The 21,250-nt window shown below is 42.5% G+C and overlaps 1 protein-coding gene across 1 annotated transcript in view; it reads right to left on the bottom strand.

Annotated features, from left to right (window-relative positions):
• Window positions 1-21,250, bottom strand: part of LOC129697235 (zeta-sarcoglycan) — an 877,180-nt gene that overhangs the window by 141,736 nt on the left and 714,194 nt on the right. The window contains exon 4 of the mRNA XM_055635588.1: window positions 5,534-5,621. Within this exon, the coding sequence (XP_055491563.1) occupies window positions 5,534-5,621 (88 nt within the window). The remainder of the gene's footprint in view (window positions 1-5,533; window positions 5,622-21,250) is intronic.

The raw sequence follows: 21,250 nt of genomic DNA, 5'->3' as shown, positions 1-21,250 counted from the left end.
TTTTTTACATGGTACAAGATATACTAAAAACATTGGCCATTTGCCTTATCTCCAAATAGACCACCCCTAGCTCTTTTCGCTGCTTCCTCTGTCATTTGGTCCCTCATAAACATAGGTCATTTGTTTACAAAGATGTGACTGCCTATTTCTCTCTTCCTTTATTGCCTCCTCCCCCATAAACATTGGTCATTTGGTTTATGGCATCTTACTTTCAAAGATATCTCTCTAGCTCCTTCACTCTGCCTGTCACTTGGGAGACAATGTTATAGGATTTATTATCTCACACACCCCGCAACCTGAGGAAAGCCTAATTTGACACTAAATATAAGCTGTAAGCTAGCCCAGAAACCAATTTAATATCTTCTTATATTTTTAACTAAAATTCGGCTTCATCAAAACACCCTAAGGATTTGGTACCGTATTTTTACAGCTGCCATTATAGCCCAAATTTCAAGCCCAAACACCCTAAGGATTTGGTACAGTATCCTACCACTTGACTGCTTCATACGGTACCCGGACGTGGCGCCGACAGACAAGAAGACGAAGCAAAGAAGTCGAAGCCAAAGAACGGAATGGAAACAAGGCCGAAACGCCAATAAACCGAAAGAGTCCGAAGACTCAATGCCTACTAACCGAAAGGATGGGACGCCTAAATGCAAACTAACCGAAAGGGCGGGACGCCTAAATCCCAAGGAACCGAAAACCTGCGTTGCCTAAAAGGAAACTTACCGAATGGCCGCTCTGTCGAAACACCACCTACCTGAAAGGCGGCGTCGCCTACAGGCCAAAGGACCGACTGCCGCTCAACAGAATAAGGGACTTGACATTGCCGGGGGAAAGAGAAGGGGGAACCGGGAGTATGGGGTTCATTTTCCCACACAAGCCATAGGTGACTGGGCAGTCTGAACCCAAGCACCAAGTTGAAAGCGGGTGAAGGTGTGCATCGCTTGGGACAGGCCCCACTCTCCTACGGCCACCCTCCGGGCTGTGGGTCGGGTGGAACGGAGGTTTGGGACAACGTTCAAGCCTTCACAGTGATGTGATGGACACGGCGGTCTGGACCAATCGCTGACAGGTCCCGCCCCACGGCAACGTCAAGTCCGTTATTGGACTTTTCTGTTGAGCGGCAGTCCGTCCTTTGGCCTGTAGGAGACGCCGCCTTTGGGGTAGATGGCATTTCGACAGAGCGGCCATTCGGTAAGTTTGCTTTTAGGCGACGCAGCTTTTCGGTTCCTTGGGTTTTAGTCGTCCCCGCCCTTTCGGTTAGTTTGCATTTAGGCGTCCCATCCTTTTGGTTAGTAGGCGTTTCATCTTCGGACTCTTTCGGTTTATTGTCGTTTCGGCCTCGTTTCCATTACGTTCTTTGGCTTCGACTTCTTTGCTTTGCCTCTCGTCCGTCGGCGCCACGTCCACACACGCTTCATACTTAGCACATTCTAGACCTAAGTTCCATCAACGTCTTTACTTTTCATTTTCTCATAACATTGCATGTGACTATCAGATCATCTGAGGCTGGACTTGTGCCCTCTTCCCAACGAAAATGAAAGGTTACAGCCATCCTCGATAAGGAAGCCCTTTCTCAGCTTTATTTCTCAGGTTTTCCAGAAAACATTGCTAGGTAGAATAGACATTTTCAATTAAACTCTGCCTGATCCAGATCACGTATGAATTGTTTTCAAAACTTCCTTTGACCTTGCCCCAAGCTTTCCCTGGGACAATAGAAGGAGGCTGTGTAATTATTTCTTCGGATGTCTGCCTTTTTTCAGTTACATTTTTCTTCTGGGAGGTGATTAACATAATCATAGTATAATTTGCCTGTAGTTAGAATTAATCCTGCATTTCAAAATCTTTCATTAACTACCCCTTGGTAATTGAAAGGCGCTCCAAAATACTAAATACAAAACTACAAATCATTACTTTAAACTCTTAACATTGAAATATCATACTTTACATAACTTCAGCATTTACTTTCCTCAATTAAATTACTTTTTTTTTTCCTTAGTTCATCTTTTCTTAGAATAAAGGGGAGGTCATTTAAGACTGAGGTGAGAAAAAACTTTCACCCAGAGAGTTGTGAATTTATGGAATTCCCTGCCACAGAGGGCAGTGGAGGCCAAGCCACTGGATGGATTTAGGAGAGAGTTAGATAGAGCTCTAAGAGCTAGTGGAGTCAAGGGGTATGGGGAGAAGGCAGGCATGGATTCTTGAAAGGGGACGATCAGCCATGATCACAATGAATGGCGGTGCTGGCTCGAAGGGCTGAATGGCCTCCTCCTGCACCTATTTTCTATGTTTCTATGCTTCTATGTTTTGCAGAAATGGATGCCATTTCTTTAGATTCATATAGGTTTGATATAAAAGGTGTTGGTTAATTAGCCTTTGTACTGCTGATGAAGGCAACGCAGTGATGTCTTACATTTCCAGTGATTAAGTTTAATTCTGAACCCTGGTGCTGTCCATGTATAATATGCATTTCCTTCTTTGACATGTAGGAAGGAACTGGAGATGCTGTTTTATATCGAAGAAAGACACAAAATGCTGGAGGAACAGTGGGCCAGGCAGTATCTCTGGTGGAAAAGAAATGGGTGAAGTTTCAGGTCGGAACCCTGTTCTGACAGGGCCCTTCATATGACCCTATGGGTTTCCTCCAGTTGTTCATGGTTTCCTCCCCATCTCAAAGACATTCAGGCTGGTAGGTTAATTGTCCACTGTAAATTGTACTCAGTTTGCAAATAAGTGGTCGCATTCACAGCAGCAAGCTGTGAGGGCAAAATGGTAATAGTGGAGGATTCATGTAACTGAGTTATTGATGCTAAATTGGGAAGAAAGCCTGTTTATATCTTGAATTACTGTAAACACAAGAAGTCTGTAATAAACGAAGAGAGAAGGGAAAGGAGTGGGTGTGAGGAGGGGGACTGGGACTATTACTTGAAGTTGGATCTTTTAACACCATCCCACCAAGGCCTGCTGGACCTCACGTTTGCTAACTGGTCTAAATCTTTTCCCATTTTCACAGCGACCTTCCTGTCCTTGGCTGCCTTCAATGCCAAGTGAGTGTGGCCACATGCAAATTGAAAGAGCAGGACCTCATATTCTGTTTGGGTAGACCATCACCCAGCAGCATTGACATTGAATTATCTACCTTCACATAACACCTCTCTACAACCCTCCATCCTTCCATCCTAACCTCTCTCCCTCCCCCCACCCTGGTGCACACACATTTCTCTCACTATTTACTAACTCACCCCACTCTTTTCCCCTCCTCTGTACCATCTCCCACTCCTCATCTCCCACCCCTCCATCTCCGAGTTCTTCATTTCCATTTATTTCCCATCCTTTTTCCTCCCCATCCCCTTCCACCCATATCCTTCCCTTCAGCTTTAAATTTCTCTCCTCCTCTGCTTTCCTTATCTGACACTCTAGTCATATCTTCTTTTCATCTCCAGCCTTTGTCATTTCATCCATCTGCCAATGATCACAATCTCCCCCAATCACTATTCACCGATCCCTTGCCAGGCTTTATCCCAGCCCCACCATCACCTCTCTTTACCAGCCTCCCCCCCCCCCCTCAAACTACTTTCCACAGGGTGGACTTTTAGTTTAGTTCATTGTCACGTGTGCCGAGGTACAGTGAAAAGCTTTTGTTGCGTGTTAACCAGTCAGCGGATAAATAATACATGATTACAATTGAGCCACCCAGTGAGCGGATACATGATAAAGGGAATAATGTATTTATTTTCAGCACAAAAACATAGACAATAAGTAATAGTATAATTTATTTGTCTCAATAGACAATAGACAATAGACAATAGGTGCAGGAGTAGGCCAATCGGCCCTTCGAGCCAGTGCCGCCATTCAATGTGATCATGGCTGATCATCCCCAATCAGTACCCCGTTCTGGCCTTCTCCCCATATCCCCTGACTGCTATTTTTAAGAGCCCTATCTAGCTCTCTCTTGAAAGCATCCACAGAACCGGCCTCCACTGCCCTCTGAGGCAGAGAATTCCACAGACTCACCACTCTCTGTGAGAAAAAGTGTTTCCTCGTCTCCGTTCTAAATGGCTTACTCCTTATTCTTAAACTGTGGCCTCTGGGAACATACAGTCAGTTAATATGATCCTCCACTGCTTTGGTTGAGACGAGCAGATTCTGAGAATTTCCTGGTTCTAGGCTCAGTAACATATCATGCTGTGTGACTGGATGATTAAATTACAGTTTGACCTCTAAGGATAAAAACAAACTTGAATTGCACTGTCTAATCCATAACCGGCTATAATCTAATCTACCCAGTGACACATATGGAAAAGATGATTGAAAAATATCTGCTATTCTATGGTTTACTTTCGATTTGAGTTTTGTCTAATTGGCAATATGAAAAAGCAAATGGCCTCTTGAAGTTGTTTTAGGAAACACTTGCCAGTGCCCTTCCTGTGAAAATGTAAGACTGAAGTAACAAAGCCTCAAGCGTTATGTTCCATTGTTGATCTGATGTTTCTTTTGGCTATGCAGCGTAATTGCAGCTGCCATAGCTCACATGGGATCTCCTTTCATGCACTTTCCAGCAAAGCACCAACTAGAGATGAGCTGTCAGCACTTAAGCAGATTTTCCTCTTCTTGGCCAAGGAGCCTTAAGTTAATCCTTGTACTTTCTCATCTGCAAAGGTCATCTAACTTGCACAGGCCAAGAATCAAACCTGAGGCCTTTTGGGTTGTTTGAATTGGCAAGTGACCTATCAAGGGAGTTCATTCCAGTGCTTTACAATGTGAACAAGCAATTTTGCCTAGTATTTCTGAGAATACAGTCTCGTCTATAGGGTAAAATTTAGAGAATACAATGACAGTTGCATTTATATTTTGAAGTAAGCTTTACAGCCCTCATTTTGTAAGCCTGCAATGTTCTGATAATTTCAGCCCGCTTTGTACGGCTGTGTGTTCACATTGAAACTGAAGGAAGAAGAATCAGTTAATTTTATGACTGAGGCATAAGCCAGTGGAAGATTAAAACTAGGATTTTTTAAAAATAAAATTAATTAATGTATAAAAACTCATCAACAACATATGCAAAATGAAATTTTGATCTTTTCTCAGATACCTGCCAATTGCTTGATGGTACATTTAATATCATTGCATCAAGAGGAAGTTAAAGATAAAATGAATATCACATTATAAATCTTGTGGAGAAACATGGTATGAGAGCTATTACATTGGTGGTTATGAAGTGCAGACTGATAAAAAGATATATTTTAATTAAATAGCATAAATTAATTGCAATGAAGTCCATAGTAAGGCTTCTGAAAGGGATGATCAAATGCTGATATAACCCAGATTGAAAGAAATAATTTAGTAATTTAGAAAAAAAAAGAAATGTTGGATCTGAAGCCTTGGACATGCTTTAATACAAATGAGACTTGAGAGACGAGGGTAAGTGCTGGCATGAATCTGCAAACACTTGATCTACAGAGCTTGTCACCCGATTAGCGGACAGATAAAGTGATTCTGACTGAAAAATACAATCACAGAATAACAAACTCACCAATTGTCAGCTGCCCAGTAATCTGTCCAAGGTTATTGCGAGCATTCACGGTTACATTCCTGTCAGACTGCAACATCAGTGGGCTGTCCTGAGAAATAATGACAAGAAAGGAAAAATGGGGTGGGGAGGGATAAAATGATACTGAGGTGAGCTTGAAGAATGCAAAGCAAAATTACCAGACAGGGTTTGCAATCCACCCCTTGTAACTCAAAGTCATTTCATTCAAATCATCAGGCCCCTTATTGTGTAGGCATTAAATTCACATCTTGTTGCGGTATTGCAATGACATTTATTTCACTCAATTTAAATTATTATTAAGCAATTCAACATTCTTATGATGAATCAAGAATATAGATAATCCTTTCGAGAAAACCTATTTTCTGCCTTATGCAAACTGTACTTTGGGTAAATCAGGAAAGATTAATTTCATTAGTGGACCAATGGAGAACGGGATAATGGAAAACTAATGCCAAATCTTCTGTTGAAGCCTCAAAGCTTGACTTAACTGCACATCATATGCCCAGAATTTTCTTTGATCAAACTTTCAGGAATGAACCCATCCATGCTTGGACTGTGAGCTTTACAATGCAAATGTTACTTACTTTCTGATTCTCTCCTAATCCAGTGTTGATTGAACCAATTTTCAGGACTTTCAGTGTCCTGAAATTGCATGGGTTCTCCCATCACACCTTTAACCACAGATTGGCAGAGCAGAAGACTGGTGCAAGGAGTAGTACATTTTTGCAGCCTTTTGCAGTTTTTGTCAGCAACTTCCGTAAGTTTCCCAACAGATACTTCAGCAGACAATGAAGAGAATCTCTGTGGAACTTCCAGACTACTATATTTATCAATAAGCTTCCATGCCGAATTCAAAATTATTTGTCCGAGTAGTGACATAATTATGATAGAACCAAAAAAGGCAAGAAATAATTTCCTATTACCCATAAAAATATTATTTTATGGGGTGGAGATGATAAACTGGCATCCAGTGAATTACAGTAATCAAAAGCATGTGACAAAGAAAAAAATTAATTCAGTAAAGCTTTGTTTCTCTAAAAAAAAAATGTCCTTCTCTCACCTAGGCACTGACTCTCACATCAGATCTTGTTCAGGAATATCATTAATTACTTTAATAACTCATCCATGCAGTTTCTTAATTGCTATCCAAATTTGTCACAGCCAAAACAGTTAGCTTTCAACCTGGCACCCAACTATTTTCAAAGCAGCTTACTGTAATGTAAAATTATATTAAAAAGTGTCAGAACTGAAAAGCAAATAGTACATATTTGTTGTAAATATATAAATAGAACAAGACATATTTTATTCTTAAATATACAGTTGTACAATACAGGTTAGTGCATTGAATTCATTTGAAGTACTACCATATTATTATTTTCATTTCTGATATTTACATTATAGCAGCAGGTCAAAAAATTTTCATTCCCCTAAATCCCATTAGCAATAGTTTTTAGTTACTGTCACACAGGGACACCAGCACCTAAGTGCCCAGTGATGGGAGGACTTCAAGCTTTCAAGCTTTTGTGTTAGGTGCTTTTCTCAGTATGTGGTTCTATGCCTCAGAATGTGCCCTCTTGCCACATTAAGTTGTTGGCACCTCCTCACACTGGAATGCCAACAGGTTTCAGGTAGACCAACTTGTGTCTTCCGTGGTTAATCATTTCTGACAACTGTGAACTCAGTCCATGCCCTGGGGTTCTTCTCAACAAGCACATGCTCCAGGAGGAAATGGGCATCTATCTCAACCAGAGTGCAGCCAATTCAAAGGCAGCTTGTGGTGGGATTGAGCTGCAAGATGAAGGATCGATGAAGATCTATTCTCCTCACCAGCAAACCAAGTGTTGATGCTGAACTGAGATTTTCTATGGTGACTGGCCATGTGATTTGGGCAGTTTACTTGGGGAAGCTTGCGACAAGATCCACTGTCTTCTTTTCCCACACGGCCACTGGAACATTCCAACGCTGCTTGATTGACTTAGAGAGTCATACAGCATCTAACACTTGATTGTATTAGAGAGTCATACAGCATGGAAACAGGCCCATTGGCCCAACTTGCACATGCTGACCAAGATGCCCCAAGCTAGCCTCTAAGCTAGTCTCATTTGCAAATCTGTACTGTGCAAGGAGTTCAAGTATGCTTCTGCAAGGCTATAAGGGTTTCCAAGAGAGATGTAAAATGAGCCAGTCTATGGGCTATAAGTTTAAGTTGGGGGACAGATCCTTGGCAATGACACTTTACTACCGAATGAACTTAATGTGTTGGAGTTAATGCATAAGTAAGTTTCTGCTCCATAATGCCAACATATGTGGACATATTGTTGCAGAAGCTAAAGCGAGTTGATTTCAGCCAAATTTCTTTGAAATACATTTTCTTCATAGAGTTGGTCAGTTTGTAGAGACAGCTTCCATTAACACAATCTTCAATTTTTGACCATTTATATAAATTACTAGACTAAGCATCACACGGGAGGGTTGGTCCGCCTACGCAATCTTCCACCTCTCCACCAATTCCAAAATTGGTGGCCAGTTGGAGGGGGGGGGGGCTTTCTGGAGTGCTAGCATGGGTGTTGTGGGCTGAAGGGACTGGTTTCCAGAGGGCTAGTATGGAAATTGTGGGCCGAATTGATTCTTGGGCTGGCAGCTCAGTCACTCAAGCCTGTTGTGCTGGCAGCTCACTCACGGCTGGTAGGCTGGCAGTTGACTCATGGCTATTCCTTGAAATTCCATTTCAAGCAGGGTGCAAGGCCACCAAATTCAAGTGCAGTTTCTTACCACTTCAAGCAGGGTGCAATGCCACCAAAGTCAAGTGCAGTTTCATACCATTTCAAGCGGGGTGCAAGGCCACTCAAGACAGCGAGTGGCGACCTCTTCCTCCTCCATCTTGCAGAGACTGAGCCACGCCCACACTTCTGCGTTTTATAGTCCTTTCCCTCCTACCACCAGAAGGCGCGTGGCCTTCATGGCGTGATTGACAGGAGAGAGAATCTCAACGTTTCTTAAACATTAACAACTCTTTTATTTTTCATCGATGGGAAAAATACTCGGCACCTGATGAGCGGAGAGGGACTCTGAGTAAGATGGCCAAAAATCACAGCCGTACGTGGTAACGTTTATTCTAAAATCAATATAAAACGCAAACAGGAAGTGATCAAGATTAGACTTTTAATTATATTGAAAGCAAGGCAACTTTAATTGGGCAAGGCAACTTTAATTGGGCATTAGGCAACAAATTTAATTAGGCAAGGCAACTTTAATTAGGCAACACAGCTTCAGCATTTCCAAAACAAAGGCAACACAACTTTAGCATTTCCAAACCAAAGGCACAGCTTTAGCTTTTCCAAACCAAAGGCAACTCAGCTTTAGCATTTCCAAACCAAAGGCAACGCAGCTTTAGCATTTCCAAACCAAAGGCAATACAGCTTTAGCATTTCCAAAGCAAAGGCAACACAGCTTTAGCATTTCCAAATTATATTTTCAAACCACATTAAGGGCACTGACAGGTTAGTAAAACCACACAGTTTAGTAGGCTCCCCCATCTTGCAGAGACTGACTGAGGCACTCAACACTTATGGGTTTTATAGTTCCTCTGGAAGGGGCGTGGCCTTCAGGAGAGAGAATCTCAATTTTTTTTTAAACACTAATAACTCCTTTATTTTTCATCGATGGGAAATATCCTCTTGTCCTGCGCAGCGGAGGGGGACTCTGAGTAAGATGCCCAAAAATCAAAGCCATAAGTGGCAGTGTTTTATCTAAAATCAATATACAGAACAACAGGAAGTGGTCAAGATCAGATTTTTAGTAATATAGAAATATAACGGTCTCAGTGTCCTTCAATATCCTTCAATTTTTCTGTGCTTTTTTGTGAATGGCACTTTGCCAATCTTTTTGATGACGCTCATATTTAAGCCAGTAAGTGTAACGGTGTTCACATTGATGTACTGATCATTTATTTCAGTTTAATTTTTATAATTAATGTTACAATTTCTATTATTGTTGCTAGTGGTATTTCTGTTTAAGCTTTGCTCTTCATGCTTTTCTTCAGATACAATATAGTACAGGGGAGACACAAGGAATTGCAGATACTAGAAGCTTAAGCAAAGCATAATGTGTTGGAGGAACTCAACAGGTCAGGAAGCATCTATGGACAAGTGACATTTCGGGTTGGGACCGAAGACAATGGCAGGGGGGAGAAAGCTGGAAAGAAAATGGTGGGGGTGGGAAAACGCTTGGCAAATGATAGGTGAATGCAGGTTAGAGGGATTGTATGCGTGGAGTAAATAACAAAGGCTAGAGATGAAAAGAAGACAATAGAGTGTGAGATAAGTAGAGAAGGGGAGTGAAATGTAAAGCGAGAGGGAGGGATATAGGCGGAAGTGGTGGGGTGGAGGGTAAACAGTGGGGATAAAAGGGAAATGAGGGACTTGGGGAAAGGAGATGAGTGTGTGAAGGAGGAGAAAGGAGTAGGGTGACTGTGCCCTCTGGGGCTGGAAACTGGAAGTATCCTGAGCTAATTCTGCTACCACTATCATCTATTGCGTCAAGTGATGGATTCCACTAATTGTCGCCGGAAGCTTTTTATCACCTCAGTCTTAAATGACCTCCCCTTTATTCTAAGACTGTGGCCCCTGGTTCTGGACTCGCTCAACTTTGGGAGCATTTTTCCTGCATCTAGCTTGTCCAGTCCTTTTTATAATTTTATATGTTTCTATAAGACCCCCCTCATCCTTCTAAACTCCAGTGAATACTAGCCTAGTCTTTTCAATCTTTCCTCATATGACAGTCCCGCCAGCCCAGGGATTAATCTCTGGAACCTACGCTGCACTGCCTCAATCACAAGGATGTCCTTCCTCAAATAAGGAGACCAAAACTGTACACAATACTCCAGATTTGGTCTCACCAGAGCCCTATACAACTACTCTTTACTCCTATAATTTACTCCTGATCAGCCATGATCATATGATCATATTGAATGGTGGTGCAGGCTCAAAGGGCCAAATGCCCTACTCCTGCACCTATTTTCTATGTTTCTATGTTTCTATACTGAAATCCTCTTGTTATGAAGGCCAACATTCCATTAGCTTTCTTCACTGCCTGCTGGACTTGCATTGCAAGTTTCAGTGACTGGTGTACAAGGACACCAAGGTCTCACTGCACCTCCAACTTTCCTAACTTAACCACATTGAGATAATAATCTGCCCCCTTGTTTTTGCCACCAAAGTGGATAACCTCACATTTATCTATATTATACTGCATCTGCCACGCATCTGCCCACTCACTCAACCTGTCCAGGTCACCCTGCAACCTCCTAACATCCTCTTCACAGCTCACGCTGCCACCCAGCTTTGTGTCATCCGCAAACTTGCTAGTGTTGCTCGTAATTCCCTCTTCCAAATCATTAATATATATGGTAAACAGTTGCGGCCCCAACACCGAGCCTTGCGGCACTCCACTCGCCACTGCCTGCCACTCTGAAAAGGACCCGTTCACTTCTACTCTTTGCTTCCGGTCTGCCAACCAATTTTCTATCCATGTCAACACCCTACCCCCAATACCATGTGCTCTAATTTTAGTCACCAGTTTCCCGTGCGGGACCTTATCAAAGGTTTTCTGAAAGTCTAGATACACTACATCCACTGGCTCCCCTTCATCCATTTTGCTTGTCACATCCTCAAAAAATTCCAGAAGATTAGTCAAGCATGATTTCCCTTTCATAAATCCATGTTGACTTGGACTAATCCTTTCACTGCTATCCAAATGCCCCATTGTTACCTCTTTCATAATTAACTCCAGCATCTTTCCCACCACCGAAGTCAGGCTAACTGGTCTGTAATTCCCCGTTTTCTCTCTCGCTCTTTTCTTGAAAAGTGGGATAACATTAGCTATCCTCCAATCCACAGTAACTGATCCTGAACCTATTGAACATTGGAAAATGATCACCAATGCGTCCACTATTTCTGGAGCCATCTCCCTGAGGACCCTGGGATGCAGACCATCAGGCCCAGGGGATATATCATCCTTCAGTCCCATTAGCCTATCGTATACTATTTCTCGCCTAATGAAAATTTCTTTCAGTTCCTCTAACCCCTTAGATCCTTTGTCCTCCAGTACATCTGGGAGATTGTTTGTGTCTTCCTTAGTGAAGACAGATCCGAAGTACCTATTCAACTCTTCTGCCATTTCCTTGTTGCCCATAATAATTTCACCCGTGACTGCCTTCAAGTGATCCACATTTGACTTTGCTACTCTTTTTCCCTTAACATATCTAAAGAAGCTTTTACTGTCCTTCTTTATATTCCTGGCCAGCTTCCCCTTGTACTTCATCTTTTCACCCCGTATTACCCGTTTTGTTTTCTTCTGTTGTCCTATGAAAGTTTCCCAATCCTCTGGCTTCTGGCTACTCTTTGCTGTGTTATACATATTTTCATTTAGTTTTATCCTATCCCTAACTTCTCTTGTCAGCCACGGTTGCCTCCTACTCCCCTTAGAATCTTTCTTCCTTTTTGGAATGAAATGATCCTGCGTCCCCCGGATTATGCCCAGAAATTCCTGCCATTGCTGTTCCACCGTCATTCCTGCTAGGATCCCTTTCCAGTCTACTTTGGCCAGCTCCCCTCTCATGCCTTCATATTCCCCTTTGTTCAACTGCATCACTGCCACTTCCAATTTAACGTTCTCCTTCTCAAATTGCAGATTAAAATTAATCATATTATGATCACTACCTCTAAGCGGGTCCTTTACCTCAAGTTCTCTTGTCATATCTGGTCCATTGGACAACACTAAATCCACAATTGTCTTTTCTCTGGCCAGCCCCATTACAAGCTGCTCTAAGAATCCATCTCGGAGGCATTCTACAAGCTCTCTTTCTTGGGGTCCTGAACCAACCTGATTTTCCCAGTCTACCTGCATATTGAAATCCCCCATCACCACAGTGGCATTACCTTTGTTATATGCCAGTTTTAACCCCTGCTGCAAATTACACCCTACATCCGGGCTACTATTGGGGGGTCTGTAAATAACACCAATAAGTGTCTTCTTGCCTTTACATTTTCCCAACTCAATCCACAGTGACTCTACCTCGTCAGTCCCTATGTCTTCCCTTGCAAGGGACTGAATTCCACCCCTCACCAGCAGAGCTACCCCCTCCCCCCCCTTCCTCTTCCCACCTGCCTATCCTTTCTATAGGATGTTTGACTCTGAATATTAAGTTCCCAGACCTGATCCTCCTGCAGCCACGTCTCAGTAATCCCCACAATGTCATATCGACCAACCTCTAGCTGAGCCGTAAGCTCATCTACTTTACTTCTTATGAATGATGCACTGGATGCTGGTGGTGGGGTGAAAGGTAAAGGGCCTGTCCCACTGTACAAGGTAATTCAAGTGCTCTCCTGAGTTTAAAAAAAAATCAAACTTGTGGTAAGCACGTAGAATGTATGTAACAGGTACGTCGGAGCTTGGGACGTTTCTTAACGGCTCGTAACGCTAACGGCAGTTACTCGGGAAACGCGGTAAGCTTGTGAAGACTCGTGAAGATTTTTCAAACATGTTGAAAAATGTCCACGAGAGCCCCGAGTACCTACGAGCGGCTATTACCATAATTCTCCGAGTTCGATTCTGTGAAAACTCGGGAGAACTCTTGAATTCATTTGTATAGTGGACAGGCACTTTTGGACCAGGGGAACTTTACTCTTGTCTGTTTGGGAGAAGAGTGACCGAGAGCAGAATTGTGGGATATAGAGGAGATACATAAAAGCAGTATGAAGAAGGGTCCTGACCTGAAATATCACCTCTCCGTTTGCTCCAGCGATGCTGCCTGACCCATAGAGTTACACCTGAATTTTGTGACTTTCCTTGGTAAACCAGCATCTGCAGTTCCTTGTTTCTACTGGGTAACCATGTTCACTGTTTATTACATTTACTATTGTACAAGCATTGCCTTTGTGACTTTTTTTTTGTCATAAATGTTGCTCTTGCATTGAGAACCTGTTTGACTGTCATAATTTTGGCTTGCAATCCTTTGTCTGGCCTTACACACAAAGGATCTAAGCCCTTTCTTCCTGCAATTAAAACATTGCACCTCTCCATACTGACATTTGTGATGAATGATCTCCTCCACATCAGCAGCAGCTCTTCCTAGCAGGCTTCTCTTTAGCACCATACACTCTTGTCTTATTCCGATTTAGGATTAGAGCTTGAAAAGCAAAAAAAAACTACAGATGCTGAAAATTGGAAATTAAAGTAGAAAACTGCAGCCATACTGAGCAGGTCAGGCAGCGTCCATTGGGAGAAAATCATACGTTAATGTTTCAGGGAGCTGACCCTCCATCACGTCATAGACTTTAGAGGTTGACTATGTTTATCTCTACAACTGCTGCGTGACCTGCTGAACATTTACAGCTTTTACTGTGTTTTTTTAAAATATTAAAGCTCTTGCCTTTTCTCTCTCACAATTATAGCATCAACATGGACATTATGTACCAGTTGAAATATCTTAGTAACCATATAACCATATAACCATATAACAATTACAGCACGGAAACAGGCCATCTCGGCCCTACAAGTCCGTGCCGAACAATTTTTTTTCCCCTTAGTCCCACCTGCCTGCACTCATACCATAACCCTCCATTCCCTTCTCATCCATATGCCTATCCAATTTATTTTTAAATGATACCAATGAACCTGCCTCCACCACTTCCACTGGAAGCTCATTCCATACCGCTACCACTCTCTGAGTAAAGAAGTTCCCCCTCATATTACCCCTAAACTTCTGTTCCTTAATTCTGAAGTCATGTCCTCTTGTTTGAATCTTCCCTATTCTCAAAGGGAAAGGCTTGTCCGCATCAACTCTGTCTATCCCTCTCATCATTTTAAATCATTGTACTTTTGGAAGCCATGTTCATCAAATTCACATGCATGCTCAAATGTTGAATCTTGTGTAGTTCATCACTTAGATTGAATTTCCTAATTTTTAAGTAACTTGTCGCACAGTGCTCATTTCAAGAAAGCATCAAATTTTGTAGCCACAATCAATTCTTCAACACAGTTTTATTATTATTAAAGATCTCATCTGATTTTTGTTCCTGGTTCTGAACTTGTAATTTCTATTGTCTCTGAAGTTGCTGGTTTAAAGTGACTATCTATCATTTCAATTAATGCAATATCTTTGCTCTTAGTGTCAGATGGTCTACCAACATGGCATTATTAGTTTAGTTTAATTTAGCTTAGACTAGTTTATTATTGCCCCGTGTACTGAGATACAGTGAAAAACTTTGGTTCACATCACGAAAAAGACTGTACATGAATACAATCAAGAGAAAAAAACGATACATGAATACAATCAATTGGATACCTTTGTGTCCAGGACTGTCCTTATCAATGGGATTGGATTTTATTAATGCTCTGAGATGGCATTGTTTTGAGCAGGCACATTTTCACTCGTCTTCATATTCAACAATGTTATTTGCCCTTAAGAAAATCTCTAATCATTTTGCTTAAAGCTTAAGGGTTCATGTGGCTTATTATAATTGTCAACTTCCCTAATTTTGCTAGATTGAGTCTGAGCCCCCTCCTTGATCTGTTCTCACTTTAAGAATTACAAGGTTTATACTTGATGATCGACATGCACTATCCTCTTTTTCACCTGTTTTTAAGCCTAAATTTGCAAGCTTGCACAGTGAAGTTATTGTGACTAATCGTGAGTTTTCAGACTCTCCTGCCATTATAAGCAATGGCCAACTTGATGTATTCAACACTAATGTTAGGTTCAATTATTTTCTATCCTTCTCTGATCACCAGTGCAGGATATTATCCCCTGTGGATTCCTATGTGTTGTGGATTAATATGCAGAATGCACCGGGTATAAGTGGAGAACACATTAAGCTCTTGAAGATGTGTCCAGTTTATTTAAGATTCTTCTCAGATTATACAAAAAAGGTGCATGCTTGATCAAACACATCATACTTATGTATATTTCCTTCCCCAGTAGGACACAGTGTGAGGCTTTGGTATCTGATTTTGCTACTCCTCGTTCTATACTTATTTCCATTATATTAGAAATGTGTCCAATGGAAACTGTTTGAAATTGTTCCACAGTGATAATTAGAATGTAATCTTGCCAGCAGATTGCTTAGAACATAGTAAAATAAATATTAATTTCCACTAACAATTAGAACGTATCATTGTATGTATGTCAGTTGAGAAATACTGAGATGGTGAGAGAGCACAAAAGCAAGCCATTTAGAGTTATATGCAGGTTACACAAAAAAGCTGGAGAAACTCAGGGGGTGCAGCAGCATCTATGGAGCGAAGGAAATAGGCAACGTTTCGGGCCGAAACCCTTCTTCAGACAGCACATTGGCATTTTTTTCCCAAACTAATCAACCTGAATTTGTTTCGAACCTTGAGGCACTCCTCAAAATTATCCCAAAATGTTCGACATGCATTTAATTTGGTTTTAACTGCAGTCTCAGTAATTAAGAATGGACAGAGTAAATAGCCAAATGCTGAGCCCAAAGTGAAAATACTTCTTTTCAGGGTGGCACGGTGAGTTACTGCCTTACAGCGCCAGACAACCGGGTTCGACCCTGACTATGGGTGCTGTCAGTACGGAATTTGAACGTTCTCTCCGTATTCATTTTCTCCGAGATCGTTGGTTTCCTCCCACACTCCAAATATGTACAGGTTTGTAGGTTAATCGGCATGGTGTAAATGTAAATTGTCCCGAGTGTGTGTGTGAGTAGGATAGAGTTAATGTGCGGGGATCGCTGGTCAGTGCGGACTAGGTGGGCCAATGGGTCTGTTTCCGCGATGTATCTCTAAACTCCGCTAAACTAATACTGAACATTTTCATATGGACACACATTCAATTTACTGAAAAAGAATTTAAGCAGTTGGTATAATTGCTCACATTTGTTGAAGGTGCCGCAAAGCCCATGCTTGCCAATAAAGTCACTCGCCAACGTAGCTATTTGTTCAAGCTGTCAATATTTTTCATTGCTTCGATTTCTGACAATCAGAAATCTTCAAAAACTATTCACCATGTATTCACCATCCCCAACTATTCACTGCCTGTAACTGTCTTGATTAGAACAGGTGTCAAGGGTTATGAGGAGAAGGCAGGAAAATGGGATTAGCAGGCAGAGGTCAAACATGATTGAATGGTGGAGTAGACTCGATGGGCCAAATGGCCTAATTCTACTCCTATAACTTGGGAGCTTGTAACATCCTGTAAAATCCCATCTAGTCTAACTATCTGAGATTGAATTAGTTACAGTCCCCTAATCCAGAGAGTTATAAATATTTGGAATTCTCTAACACAGAAAGCTATACATGTTTAGGTATTTAGAACATTCAAGGCTGATTGATGTATTTTTGGGCACGAATGGTATATGAGCATTGATGAAAACAAATAGAAAGATGCAGATACGGGAAATCTAAAATAAAAGTTGTAATAACTGGAGAGGCAACATACAAAGCTGCATCAATGGAAAGAAAAGCAATTAATGTTTCAGGCCCAAGATTCAAGATTCAAGATTCAAGAGAGTTTATTGTCATGTGTCCCTGATAGGACAATGAAATTCTTGCTTTGCTTCAGCACAACAGAACATAGTAGGCATTGACTACAAAACAGATCAGTGTGTCCACATACCATTATATAGATATATACCCACATGAAAAAACTGATGAAGTGCAAATAACAGATAATGGGCTATTAATGTTCAGAATTTTGTCTGAGCCAAGTTTAATAACCTGATGGCTGTGGGGAAGTAGCTATTCCTGAACCTGGTCGTTGCAGTCTTCAGGCTCCTGTACCTTCTACCTGAAGGTAGCAGGGAGATGAGTGTGTGGCCAAGAAGGTGTGGGTCCTTGATGATACTGCCAGCCTTCTTGAGGCAGCGACTGCGATAGATCCCTTCGATGGAAGGGAGGTCAGAGCCGATGATGGACTGGGCAGTGTTTACTACTGTTTGTAGTCTAAAAAAAAATTTAAAAAAATGGCGCGGCCGTGTCCAGTCGCCGTTGTGGCAGCTCCGCGAAAATTGTGTGTGTTTTTAACTTTTATGTTCCTTTTTAACTTATTTCTAATTTCTAACTCCCTAGTACTAACAAAGTATGACAGGGAAACCCTCTTAAATCTAAACTCCAGGGCAAATGGAGACTTTTTAAACTCTGTACTCACTGATCCAGCGTGGCCAGCAGAGATCAGCAGAAGCTGCTGCAACAACAATGAGAGCTCGGCTGCAAGAAAAACCCGGAGAAAACATCGGGGGGGGATTCGGAATAGGCTGAAAGCCCAAGCCTTTCGTCCACCTCTGCCCAGCATTCTTCTGGCGAATGTCCAGTCCCTGGAAAACAAGCTGGATGACCTCAGGGCGAGGGTCAGATTCCAGCGGGACATAAGGGACTGCAACATCCTCTGCCTGACTGAAACATGGCTGACCTCACTGATTCCGGATCAGGTAATCTGCCCAACCGAGTCCTTCACTGTCCACCGTGCTGACAGAACAGAAGCATCTGGGAAATCCAAGGGTGGAGGAGTCTGCTTCATGACCAATAACAACTGGTGCAACCCTGGAAATATCAAGATGCTTTCCCGTTCCTGCTCGCCGGACCTGGAGCACCTGACGATCTCATGCCGCCCATTCTACCTTCCCCGGGAGTTCGGCTCAGTGATCGTCACAGCCATCTACATTCCACCGCAGGCGGACACCGACATGGCACTATCGGCCCTACACGATGTGCTATGTCGACATCAAAACAAGTACCCGGATGCGGCTATGGTGGTGGCTGGAGATTTTAATAAATCAAATCTCAAGAAGGTCATGCCGAACTTCTACCAACACATCACGTGTGCCACCAGGGGGGAGAGAACTTTGGATCACTGCTACACATCGTTCAGGAAAGGCTACAAGGCCGTTGCACTCCCTCCCCTGGGAAAATCTGACCACGCTGCCATTTTCCTGTTGCCGGAGTATAAACAGAGGATAGTTCGGGAAGCGGTAGAGACGAGGGACGTAAAGCGGTGGTCCGACCAGTCAGAGGCCATGCTGCAAGATGCACTGAGTGATGTCGACTGGAATATGTTCGAAGCAAGTTCCAGTGACGTCAGTGAGTTCGCGGAAGCAGTCACGGACTTCATCGCAACAGTAACCGACAACATCGTCCCCACGGTAAGGGTAAGCACCTTTCCGAACCAAAAACCCTGGGTAGACAGGTCTGTTTGTGTGGCCCTGAATGCTCGCACCGCTGCCTACAACTTGGGCCTGGCATCAGGAAACATGGACGTCTACAAGGCAGAGTCCTACCGACTGCGAAGGGCGGTGAAGGACGCAAAGAGAAGGTACAGGGACAAGATGGAGTCACAGATGAATCAGCAGGACACCAGAAGCCTGTGGCAGGGGCTACGGATTGTAACCAACTACTGGAGCACCCCTCCCTCATCCGCAAGTGCCGGCATCTCCCTAGCTGACGACCTGAACTCCTTTTAGGCTCGTTTCGAGAGGGGCAACACCACTCCAGGTCTGCCGACTATCGACAATACCGCCAGCGGGCTAGCTACCGAAGCTGAAGGGAGGAATATGCACACATTCTCGCTGTCCGAGCACGACGTGAGGAGGGCTCTGACACGGGTGAACACGAGAAAAGCTGCAGGCCCCGATGGCATCTCGGGGCGAGTACTCAAGTCCTGTGCTACGCAGCTAGCTCCGGTGCTCACTACATTATTCAACCTCTCCCTGGACAAGTCCGTGGTCCCTGCCTGCTTCAAAAAATCCATCACTGTACCGGTACCAAAAAATGCCTCCCCAGCCTGTCTGAATGATTACCGTCCGGTGGCCCTTACCTCGGTAGTCATGAAATGCTTTGAGAGGCTGGTGAAGAATCTATGGAATTCTCTGCCACAGAAGGCAGTGGAGGCCAATTCACTGGATGTTTTCAAGAGAGTTACATTTAGCTCTTGGGGCTAGAAAAATCAAGGGATATGGGGAAAAACAGGAAAGAGGTACTGATTTTAGATGAACAGCCATGATCATATTGAATGGCATTGCTGACTCGAAGGGCCAAATGACCTATTTCTGCACCTATTTTCTATGTTTTTATTCTTGAGTAGATGGCAATAAAACTCGATCACTTGATTTTGAAAACAAGCCCTTCGGCGCAACCTGCATACACCCGCCAACGTGTCCCAGCTACGCTACCTGCTTTTGGTCCATACTTCCAAACCTGTCCTATCCATGTATCAGTCTAACTGTTTCTTAAATGTTGGGATGGTCCCTGCCTCAACTACCTCCTCTGGCAGCTTGTTCCATACACCCACCACCCTTTGTGTGGAAAAGGTTACCCCTTAAAAAGATGCCTCTTAAAAATACTTCATACAAAAAATTGAAATCATACTTCTACAATGCACTAAAACATGATTTTAATACATCAGATTTCAAAAAGTCGCTACCCTGGGTGGATGCCCCCCTTCCACACCCTCTCCCCACTCTGTTGCTCCACTCGCTCACCGGATACCCCCAAGGCCAGTGATGAGTGATCAATCAGCCTTCCCACTTTCAAAAACGCTCCATGGCCCCTGGTTCAGATGGAGAACACTGCCACATGTGAGCAGGGAACTGAAGCCAGTTGTCCGTGATGTCTGGATCCCAATGCTCAACGCTTCATGCTTCGGAGTTGGCTAATATTATTGAATTGTAATTAGCCTGATTTGTAATTGGTTGACAAAACCTTAAATAATTAATCCAGAATATCCAGGAGGATGGGATGAGTGTAATATTAAAATGACATGCAAGATTCAGGCTGTCTGTCACAACATACAGCCCCGATAACCCATGATTTCCTTGCGAAGGTAGCACTATTGTCATTTGCAACTCAACTATTATGTTTGTTTACCTCACTGACTATTTCTAACCCCCCCCCTCCCCCCAAATTCCTTTGACAGGTTGAATAGAAATGTCCCCAATCTCATTTTTATTAATTGAGCACACCTATAAACATCCTCAAGGAGTGTAATCAGATGGAAACTGATTCAGATGCGATATTTAGGAGCTTGTTCAAAAAAGGGGCATATTTTAAAGGAGTGACAGAGATACTTGCAGGGGAATGTGTGAGGAGATTATTATTTGCCGTTAGTTTTAGCTTGAACCAAAACATCTAAAGATTCAAAGTTTAATATAATAATTGTGCTGATACTGACCCCAACCAACCACGTAATGAATACCAACCATTCCGGAGGATTTACTTTTATGATGCCATTTAAACTTCACTTGGATTTCAATCACTTTAAAGTAAAAGTAATTGGGAATGGAGAGCTTTGGAACAAAAATTTGCCCTCAGTACATATTAACTGTAATATAATAATATATGCATGTTGGTAGGTGCAATCAAAACAAAGATTTTTTTTATCATTGTTGTGTTATGAATACCACAGAAAATATTATGTACTCTCAAGATCACATTTAATAGAATAATATTGCTTAAATATGTAGTTATTGGACTTTGCATTTTGGAAAAGTCCCAGCTGAGAGGAAGACAGCAAAATACTGAAAATATTGGGGGCGAAAATGACTTCAGGACACTTTGTTAGGAAAATTAAAGAAATGGTAACAGAATACTTATACAGCTGAGTGAGTATAATTTTATGGATGAAAAATTGTGTTCAACCAATTGATGACTTCTTTGACAAAGTAACTAGCATGTTAGATA

The sequence above is a fragment of the Leucoraja erinacea genome, chromosome 1, assembly GCF_028641065.1.
Source record: "Leucoraja erinacea ecotype New England chromosome 1, Leri_hhj_1, whole genome shotgun sequence".
NCBI lineage: Eukaryota > Metazoa > Chordata > Chondrichthyes > Rajiformes > Rajidae > Leucoraja > Leucoraja erinaceus.
This window is presented reverse-complemented; position numbering and strand designations above follow the sequence as displayed.